The 11,549-nt window shown below is 40.9% G+C and overlaps 1 protein-coding gene across 2 annotated transcripts in view; it reads right to left on the bottom strand.

Annotated features, from left to right (window-relative positions):
- Window positions 1–4,929: 4,929 nt before the first annotated feature.
- The window catches only part of LOC144959071 (inositol-trisphosphate 3-kinase homolog), a 43,950-nt gene continuing 37,330 nt past the window's right edge, over window positions 4,930–11,549 (bottom strand). For both annotated transcript variants that reach the window (XM_078891443.1, XM_078891444.1), the window contains one exon: window positions 4,930–10,399. In XM_078891443.1, the coding sequence (XP_078747569.1) occupies window positions 10,283–10,399 (117 nt within the window). In that variant the 3' untranslated portion in view covers window positions 4,930–10,282. The remainder of the gene's footprint in view (window positions 10,400–11,549) is intronic.

Here is an 11,549-nt window from a genome sequence, read left to right as displayed (position 1 = left end):
CACCACTACCACTACTATTACGACTACTTCCACCACCACTACCACTACCACTACAACTACTACCACCACTGCTCCTACTGGATTGTTGCGCATTTTGTGTATCGTTGAAAAGCGCAGAACAATCGATCGGTCACACAAATCAACCGAACATGCCTAGCATAAACATTCTCATCTCCGTTTCACTCATTTCTCTCGTTCAAAGTCAAAGGCATCGCATCTCATCACACAATTAAATAAACCCTGGGTCTATATAAATCCTATATTTGTTGTGTTTTTAAGCACTTGCGACACATTAAGATCATATCAGCGTCAGTACAAAGGAAGAAAACGGGATGGTAAAAAGTTCTAGAATTACAATTAAAGCACCCAAGAAAAGGTAAGACAAAGAGGAATTGGTTCAAATAGGGAACAGATGTAGATTCCTAAGAGCATACCACCATCTGTGTATTTAGTTTGAGAACACCTAACAGTCTCATCCTGACACAAACACATGTCCCCAATCAGAAGAACACTCAAATGTTTACAAATCATAATAAAGTGCATAGAGATGATTTACAAGACAAACAATTATCATCTCCCAAAACTATATGTTTGACTGTTTCCCTCCCAGCTAGAGTATCCAGCCAGGGCCAGGACAAAACCAAGTACGTACTCTCATTCCAAGACAAAGACAAAAAGCAAGTTAGAAAACATATATATATAGAGGGATTGAAGGCACAGTTAATGCCTGCCTGCCTTCTATGGGAGGCCAGGAACCTTACCCAGTTGAATCAAAAAAGGTGAAAAAATCCACTTCAGTTACCCCATCTGAATCTGATGGTACCATGATTTGATTTTTAGGGGTTTTACAGAGCTTGCACTTGCATCACCTTTAGGTCATTTCGGCGCATGCGAAAAGGAAGATGACAGAAGAACGGTTGTAGTTGTAGATCGGGAGTTCAAAGCACCAAGAAAAAGCAAGACAAATGGGACCTGGTTGAAATAAGGAACCGAAGATTCCACGAGCAATCCATCAATGTGCATGTTTTGAGATGACATAAAATTACCATCCAGGCACAGGCACAGACAAGGGAGTCCGTGATGAAGAATATCGTACACTGAAAGGTTTAGACAAGGGGAAAAATAATTTCTCAAAAAAAAAAAAAAAAAAAAAAAACAACAACAAACAAACTAAACAAAAATACATTTAACAGCCTCCCTGTCCGATAAGGCTCCCTGCCAGGGAAAAAAAACAACTAGTGATGTCAAAATAGAACAAAGTTGAGAGCAAAGTGGAAAGGAAAAAAACAGATATAGGGGGATAAAAGACAGTGCTAAATTGACCTCTTTCCACTCATCAAGGGAGGTCCACCAAAGACTCCACTCTAGTAACGTGTAACCACTCGCCTCAATACATATTATAAACACCACACACACACATAAACACCACGAACACACATACACACCGCACACACACATATACATACACCCACACACATATACACATGTGATTAATTAAAACTTAGAAACAAAAGGCCGTGTCTCTGAAATGCAACATTCTTTGAGTTTAATGTCATAACATATCAACATTTTTATTTTTTATATTTTTGTTTCTAATTCTAAGAGTTTTACATCGCTTGCAACACAGTAAGGTCATCTCGGCAATGGTAAAAAAATAAGAACATGGTATATTATAAAATGATAGATTTACAATTTAAAGCACACAAGAAATAGTAACACAAATGGAAATGGTTCAAATAAGGAACAGAAGTAGATTCAAAGAACTTAGTTTCAGATCACCTTAAAGTCTCATCCAGACACCAGCACAGATCCCCACTATGGGGAAACACTCAAATGTTTACAAAATATACTTAAAACAAAAACTATATCATGCAATACACAATAGAGAGATCATTTGCAAGAAGAAAAAATCTACAAAAACTATAACTATACATTTGACTGTTTCCATCTCAGCCAAGAACTCCAGCCAGAGCCAGGACAAAACCAAGTGATATCATTCCAAGACAAAGACAGAAAGCAACCTGAATAAAGGAATGCGGGAGGGGGTTGGTGGGGGTAGAAGACACATCAAACTTGGCCACCCCGTCCACCGTAAGATTGATTGCACAAAGCATGGCAATAAAAGCCTGATGTCAAAAAATTAAAAAAAAACAACCTAAGTTGGTTCCAATCTCCTTGGAAGTGTAATACTAGTCTTCCGGAGGAGCGGATACATACCTTGTGTAATTGATCTTCTGGTTTCAGAGTGATGGCATCTTATTTTCTACTTTATATTTATCCTTGTCGTCACTGGTCGTCAATAAAAATCATCCCTCCTCGCTTTCATGTAACGTAATCCTAAAAATCTGTGCCTATGCATCCTGCTTCTTAAATAATGTCGTTTTTTTTGTAAAGAACACAGTATGTGCTATTTGAATTTGGTTAACATTGCATATACTGTGTTTTTAAAAACAATGACAGTTATGTCACCTGATTATTTAATATCTAACCAATTCATTATTAGTTCCTCGAAGGACATACTAACTTTCGAGGAGTTTGGAACCAGAAGAGTAGAAAATGTGACGTCACGACGACTTCTCTGTCGCCTTTGAGATGTAAGAGAAAGACCAGGCAGGACATCAGCTGTGATAATGAACGGTGTGTCGTCGTCGTTGTATAAGGCATGGGTGATTTAGTCTGTGCTATTGTGTACAATGAAAAGCAGATGGAATGTGTTAGATGATAAACTCTTTCTCTCTCTATCTGTCTCCCCCCCCCCCCCCGCCTCCCTTTCTCTTTGTGTCTCCCCCTCTCTCTATCGCTCTTTATCTACATCTATCTTTCTGCTTCTTCCCCCCCCCCCCCCCACCCTTTTTTTTATCTCTCTGCCCTTCTCTTTCTCGCTTGCTTTTACACACATTCTCTCTCTCTCTCTCTCTCTCTCTCTCTCTCTCTCTCTCTCTCTCTCTCTCTCTCTCTCTCTCTCTCTCTCTCTCTCTCTCTCTCTCTATTTTTTTTTCTTTGTCAATTTATCTACTGTCACTCACTCACTCACATTCTCTCTCTCTCTGTATTTTTTTTTTCCTTTGTCAATTTATCTACTGTCACTGTCACTCACTCACTCACATTTTCTCACTCTCTCTCTCTCTCTCACACACACACACACACACACACACACACACACACAAATATATCCATGGATTTACCAACATATTCTGTCTGCCTTTGACAGATATTCATAAGTTACATGAGATAACACCCTACCTATCAAAACATTATTAGAATCAATGCTAAATCACAAATGACAAATTTCACAGCAAAACAGGCCAAGGTCATAGGACTCTTAAACTGTCCAAGTGTCATGTGCAGTAAATTCGTATTTTTAAATTTTTTAGCTCGAGGTCTACATCGAAGTAAGCCAAACCCCCCACCCCCCTACCAAATCCAGAAATTGAGGAGCAGGCACTGGTGTAAGATAAAGATTTGAACAAGTTTGTATGAAAGGTGACAGACAAAGCAGGGAAGAAAAATAAAGACAAAAACCAGTCGAGGTCCACCGATTCTTTGTGATGGTTTTTTTCTTGTATTATTCTGAAGCTCCTATCACAGGGGATGGGGGGGGGGGGGGGGGGGGGCTTCGGGACCGAGATAGAACCCAGGTGCAGGGGGATGGGGGGGGGGGGGGGGGACCGAGATAGACCCAGGTACAGGGGGATGGGGGGGGGGGGGGGGCTTCGGGACCGAGATAGAACCCAGGTGCAGGGGGATGGGGGGGGGGGGGACCGAGATAGAACCCAGGTGCAGGGGGATGGGGACCGAGATAGAACCCAGGTGCAGGGGGATGGGGACCGAGATAGAACCCAGGTGCAGGGGGATGGGGGGGGGGGGGGGGGGGACCGAGATAGAACCCAGGTGCAGGGGGATGGGGGGGGGGGACCGAGATAGAACCCAGGTGCAGGGGATGGGGGGGGGGGGGGGGGACCGAGATAGAACCCAGGTACAGGGGGATGGGGGGGGGGGGGACTGAGATAGAACCCAGGTGCAGGGGGATGGGGGGGGGGGGAACCGAGATAGAACCCAGGTGCAGGGGGATGGGGGGACCGAGATAGAACCCAGGTACAGGGGGATGGGGGGGGGGGGGGGGACCGAGATAGAACCCAGGTGCAGGGGGATGGGGGGGGGGGGGGGACCGAGATAGAACCCAGGTGCAGGGGGATGGGGGGGGGGGGGAACCGAGATAGAACCCAGGTACAGGGGGATGGGGGGGGGGGGACCGAGATAGAACCCAGGTGCAGGGGGATGGGGGGGGGACCGAGATAGAACCCAGGTGCAGGGGGATGGGGGGGGACCGAGATAGAACCCAGGTGCAGGGGGATGGGGGGTGGGGGGGGGGGGACCGAGATAGAACCCAGGTGCAGGGGGATGGGGGGACCGAGATAGAACCCAGGTGCAGGGGGATGGGGGGGGGGGACCGAGATAGAACCCAGGTGCAGGGGGATGGGGGGGGGGGGAACCGAGATAGAACCCAGGTACAGGGGGATGGGGGGGGGGGGACCGAGATAGAACCCAGGTGCAGGGGGATGGGGGGGGGGACCGAGATAGAACCCAGGTGCAGGGGGATGGGGGGGGGACCGAGATAGAACCCAGGTGCAGGGGGATGGGGGGTGGGGGGGGGGGGGACCGAGATAGAACCCAGGTGCAGGGGGATGGGGGGACCGAGATAGAACCCAGGGGCAGTCGAGATTTATTCTACCGTCCCTCATCTATTTATTGAAAAAGCAGTGATTGAGTAGCTGGTGTTAGGTCTGGTGGAAAGTACTTTGCAATAGACTAGTGTCCTATCCAAATGATAGCAAGCAATTGCTATTGTCTATTTCACGCTACAGAAACCGGGATAAAAACCAGTTCCATGGGCCTAATGGCTCTGAAGGACTTATTTTTTCACCTATGTTTGTTTTGTTGTTTTTAAGGGTTTTACGGTGCTTGCAACGCATTTAGGTTATATCAGCGCCAGTAAAAAGGAAGAAAATGGGATAGTAAAAGGTTCTAGAATTACAATGAAAGCACCCAAGAAAAAGTAAGACAAAGGGGGATTGAGAACCAATAGGGATCAGATGTAGATTCCAAGAGCATACCACCAATGTACTTAGTTTGAAATCACCTACAAGTCTCATCCAGACACAAGCACAAAATCCAACAAAGAGGAACATACTCAAATGCTTACATTATACATTCAAAATAAAAATAATAATACATAACAAGAGATGATTTACAAGGAAAAAAATATCATCTCCCAAAACAAGAACTATGCATTTGAGTGTTTCCCTCCCAGCTAGGATTCCGGCCAGTGCCAGGACAAAACCAAGTAATCTCATTCCGAGACAAAGACAGATAGCATGTTGGATAACAGATATAAGGGGATAGAAACAGTATGTACCTCCCTGCCCGCTATGGGAGGTCAGGATCCCCACCCAGTTTTTCACCTATCACACAGGGATTGAAACTCAATACTCCACAGACAAGTGCTTGTGTTCATAGCTACAGTACCTCACTCAAGCACATTCATGGCTGTGTACAACTACAAAGGGAAATAATGGAAACATTATTTGACAGCTTCCTCTAACTATAAAACAATTAATCACAAGGAAATGCATAAGAGATCTGTGTGCTGTAGTAAGAAAGACACTCATTTCATGACAACCATTGGCATTCAAAACTCATATGCCAATGCCATCACTGTCATCATTTGAAAACAAACTCTTCACTTATTTTTAAAGCTTTTTTTCAATTCTCAACATTACATTCCTACAGCAAAACATTCGTATCCAGGACATGGAGATTCATAAATCTGTAATTGAAAGTCAAAATCAAAATTAAAGCACGCATTCACTGCATTATCAAACACAGCATGAAAGAACAAAATATTGATGGAGATAAAAGTACAATGAGATAACACACACACCTGACAAATGGGAGGGTGGCTGAGTAAACCTGGAAGGATGTGAAAGATGTGGACGGAAAGATTCCATTTGAAATATGAGTCATAATCGAAAATACGCTCTATTTCTGACAAATTTTAGATTTTTGTCAATTATCATTCTTGAACCATTTAAGAATCAATTCATGATTGTAGCAAAGCTTGAAAATAAAGGTAAATGGGGTTTAGATTTCAATTTTTTATGACATGTCAGTCGCAAAATTCTGATTAAATAGCTAGAATTTTGCAGCTAAACGTCGATCTGTTTTGGATTCTACTATCGTCATGTTTACACTCCCAACCCTATCATGTTTACACTCCCAACTAAATCATGTTTACACACCCAACTAAATCATGTTTACACTCCCAACCCTATCATGTTTACACTCCAAACCCTATCATGTTACACACCAAACCCCAAACAAAAGGATTTTATCTGGGCTCTTTGGCCAAAACCATTGCCCAAGTACACAACACCCCACAAACGGGTGAGGACATCTGCGCATGTCTAGATTCCAGGAATTTGGACAGCTGGTCCAATCGTGTGTTGTTTTCGTTGCGATTCCCAAATCCTACTTTCCTCACAACCGTACATTTCTGAATGTCTTTACAATCGAATTGAATATCAACAATTTACATTGTTTACGGTATTCCATTAATATAATATTCAGTTATTATACATTATTTATTAAGCTAGAAGATTTACGTCTATAACTCTAAGGTCAACAATTGATTTAAGATGGCTACTGATAAAGTTACAGCCCACGTCAATCAGCTTGGTTCATTTGGTCTGGATAATCTTGCCCCAGAATCTCATCTCACTGAGACAATTGTCAATTACTTTTGTCTTTCAGACAGAAAAGACGGCGATAATGATCTACACAATTCAGGTAAGCATCACTGCCATCTCTTTTTATAATACTTTAACTTTCAAATGTTTTTGGTACGAGACTGGTCATTGTTTTCACTTTTAACTAGTCCAGCTTGATTAGGGACCTTATTATTAGCACGTTGTCTACAGTTAAGAAATACATTTTAAACGTCTGGAAATAAATTTTCCACATCTGTAGATAATAACACTATATTGATCCATGTTATTTATCCAGTGTGAATGAATCAAGTCTTGGATTTATTACAAACCGCTGACTCAACGGCGTGAAGTTGAAGGGTTTTTTTTTCTGTTTTTTCCCCCCAAGGTATTAAAGCCTTACATTAAATTGTTGTACAACCTGATGCCATTACAGAAATTACTTGCAGCTGTATTGAACACACCATTTTTATCACATTCGATCATGTAACAAACAGCAAATTTTAGTTTTCAGTGTTTCCCATAGCACAAAAAAAATGTATAACATGGGTTTTAATAGACATAGAAATAAAATTGATCAGATGGATGTGGTCGACACTGTTGCAGCTGTTGCATACACAAGTCAATTTATAAAATTTGGTCATTCTTCCAGGTTTTCTCAGCCAGCCACACAAATCAGTTTTTTGAACAACCAGCATAGCAATCATGAAAAAGTGATAAAATAAAAATGGCAAAGAATGACAATAAGGCAGAGGAGCGCGATGAGAAAGGTATTCTAGAACAGCCAGATTGGCACACCAAGTATAAAACATTCAAATGCTCTGTCATAAAAATGGCAAAATAAGTTTTTTTTAACGTAAATGAATAAAACAGCTTTTTGTTTGTTTTTAAGGGTTTTACGGCGCTTGCAACACATTTCGGTCACATTGGCGCCAGGAAAAAGGAAAAAAATTAGATAGTAAAAAAATTCTAGGTGTACAATTAAAAGGACTTGAGGAAAAAGTAAGACAAAGGAGAATGGTACAAATAGGGAACAGATGTAGATTCCAAGTGCACACTGTCAATGTACTTAGTTTGAGATTACCTAAATGTCTCATCCTGACATCAGCACAAGATCCCTCTTAGAGGAATACATTCATCTGTTTACAAATCATATGTTAAAAAAAAAACAAAAAACAGTACATAATAGAGAAATGATTTACAAGGGAAAAAAATACCATCTCCCAAAACTCTAACCATACATTCGACTGTTTCCCTCCCAGCCAAGGACTCTGGCCAGGGTCAGGACAAAACTAAGTAATCTCATTCGAAGACAAAGACAGAGGGCAATTGAAAAACAGATTCAGGGGGATAGAAGACACAAGTACCTGGGAGGTCGGGAACCTCACCCAGATAAAACAGCTTTATAAAAGAACAAAATACCAAACACGAAATGTTTTGGGCTCACAACCCTTCTTCAGCCATTAAAAAAAGCCCAAAAAAACATAAATGCATTACTTTAAAAAAACCCCGATAGATTGCATAGAAATATTGACCACGTCCTTTCAGTAAGTCAAGATTCCAAGATCCTGTTACTTTTCATAAGGACATGCTCAATATTTCTCTGCCTTCTATCTAGTATTTAGAGGAATGTATTTATATGTTTTTATTGTTGGCTTAAGAACGGTTTTGAGCTCGGGTATTTTGATCTTTATCGAGGCTGTTATATTCATTTTTGAAGGGCAGGTCTGGGTTAGGGATGATTTTGTCCTTGAATAGGGAAATACTTAGCTTGGCAAACTATCACAAGCCTAGGGCAAAGAATGAAGCGATGATAGACAATCCATGTCATGAAAATTTATAAATGATTATGCCTGGTTTTATATTTGGTTTATTTTTAAGGGTTTTACGGCACATGTGACACATTTAAGTCATTTTCAGTAAAAAGGAAGAGACTGGGACAGTTAAAAAAGATTCTAGAATTAAAACAACTCCAAAACCAGATATAGGGGGATAGAAGACACAGGAAGTGACCTTTTGCCCGCCATGAGAGGTCAAAAGACCCCACCCATTGTTTATATTTAGATGAAAGGTTAGAGGTAGGTTGATAAATAATTCTTTCACAAACAGACTTTTGACAATGCATCATGGGTTTTGATCAGTTAGATGAACAGTGATTCTTGACCAACACAACTGTGACGTGGGATAAAATCTAACCCCTGGACTTTGTATTTTCTATATCAAAACACACACACACACACACACACAAACATACCAAAAACCCAAGATCCAAAACTGGAGATGAAAATAAAAGGTTATCAAAATTTGGCCTACTTTGGCCGGAATATTTTAAATTTTAATATCAGCAATCTGCATATGACAATAATAATTGGTTTACGTGAGAGTTCTGATTACAGAGTGTGTCGATTCACCCAGAGGTTGGTTGCCTCAAGGGAATCAATGAATTGGTCTTACACCAATTAGTGTAATAAGGGTAGGAGAGCTCCTTGAATCTTCTTCTTCTTAAAGGAAAATCCTTGTTGAACCATGCCTTCCGAAACTCCTTTCTGGTTTTCAAATGTGTCATGCCTCCTTCCTGCCTCTGTGGTTGTTCTTCCCATCCAGTCTGTTCTGTCGAGACCAAAACCTCTCCCTGGCCTCCCTCTGCTCCACTTGCCCTCCATGAAAAGCTTTTCTATTGTAACGTGTCTTTTGACGTGGCCAAAGTATGACAGCTTCAATTTCCTAATGGTGAACATGAGCTGACAGCCTTTAAAGCCAATTCTCTCCAAGACACCCTCTAAATCCAACTGCACAAACATTAGAATGCATTTTATTATAGTGTACTTACAGTTCCAACATGCTCATATCCTCCACAATGCATAAATTTCCATCCCCTCTCCAGACAACTTTCATTTCATACAGTGCAGTTGCCTGTCGAGTGCCATTTATGTACTAACTCTTCCAATAACCACCACTACCTAAAACCAGGTATTTATTCACACAAAGTCAGGGGTTTTCACAAACTGCCTACCCCAAAAATGGTTTCATTTTGTATATATTTTTGGCTTTTTAGTCAGTGACCTTGCTCAATGTCCCTTGAGTTGAATACAAGGTGAGACAATTTACCACAGCAGCCACCTTTTCAAAGAGACACCTTGACACAGAACACAAATCGTGACCCAAGACAGCAATAGATTTGGACTAGTATGTCGTAGAATCGAGATTTAGAACTTTTTTCTGTTCCATGTTTTAATTTTCTAGTCAATGAAAGCATAATCCTGGGACAAGCAAGGCTCATTTCAATTCCATACACATAAACGGTCCCACTTTAAATTGTTTCTCCCATTGCCAAATCGGGACAGTCCAGAACTATCGGGCCAGTTGGCCGCTATGTCGGACTAAATGGCCATCACCACGACATAGCAAACCTGCCAATAGAGATATATTTGCCATAAAAAGCTACAGTTCTATGATCCCATCTCTCGGGTGACATTGTTCTTTGTTGTCTGTCATCATCTACCACACATTCTTGAGTTTCATGACGACTTGCTGATGACATCACTCGGTTCCATCACAATATCATCAGTCTCGTGTGGGTCTTTGACACTCAGATTGTTTTCCTCTTGTAGCTTCTCCACTATCTCACCAAATATCTGTGGAAAAGGACATTCAACATATAAAAGTATTGTAGCTTCTAGGCAGATGAGTTTGTATATTATGATAGAAACAATAGATGAAGACTAACTCTGTAAAATAGATAAATCACCAAGGTGGACACAGCCAATCCAAAACACCTCGTCCCAATTATATCATTAGATATTAGAGTAGTGCAATGAGTGATTGATTATTTCTAAAGGCGGGAAAATGAAATGGCCATGCAAAATCAAACTGCTCCTTCTCCCCTCCCACCACACTCCTCTTTCACAAAAAAAAAAAAAAAAAAAAAATTAAATATCAAAAACATTTATTTAAAATAATCTACAAATTCGTGAAAAGCCACACATTCTCCCCCCCCTGTAAAAAGCAATGTTATATAACAGCTTGAAAAAAAAAAAAAAAAGAACAAAATACCAAACACAAAACATTTTGGGTTCAAAACCCTTCTTCAGTCATTAATAAAAACAGCAAAAATGTAAATATATCACATTGTTTTGTTTTTGTTTTTAAGGGTTTTACAGCGCTTGCAACACATTAAGGTCAAATCAGCGCCAGTAAAAAGGAAGAAAATGGGATAGTAAAAAGTTTCAGAATTACAATTAAAGCACCGAAGAAAAGGTAAGACAAAGGGGAATAGGTTCAAATAAGAACAGATGTAGATTCCAAGAGCACACTATAAAACTACTTAGAGATTCCAAGAGCACACTATCAAAGTACTTAGTTTGAGATCACCTAAAAGTCTCATCCAGACACAAGCACAGGTCCACATTAAGATGAACACTGTCAAATATTTACACATCATATATAATATGTTAACAAAAAATAATAAAGTGCATAGCAGAGATATCATTTACAAGAATGTAGTGTGACTTGTAGCTTGGCGCCACAGTAACATTTCATTCCTACTCCAACCACCCCAGTATACTGACACTACAAATCTCACTATCTGTACTTTTCTCATCTGAAGCCTTTCCATGAGTATTTTTACAAGCCCAGGCTTCAGGCAGCCCCAACCACTGTTCTCATCTGAAGCCTTTCCATGAGTATTTTTACAAGCCCAGGCTTCAGGCAGCCCCAACCACTGTTCCCATCTGAAGCCTTTCCATGAGTATTTTTACAAGCCCAGGCTTCAGGCAGCCCCAACTA

This window comes from Berghia stephanieae, chromosome 13 (genome assembly GCF_034508935.2).
Source record: "Berghia stephanieae isolate SIO BIC M18660-M18661 chromosome 13, UCSD_Bste_1.3, whole genome shotgun sequence".
Classification (NCBI taxonomy): Eukaryota; Metazoa; Mollusca; class Gastropoda; order Nudibranchia; family Aeolidiidae; genus Berghia; species Berghia stephanieae.
The sequence above is the reverse complement of the archived record's forward strand: the minus strand, read 5'-3'. Positions and strand labels throughout refer to the sequence as shown.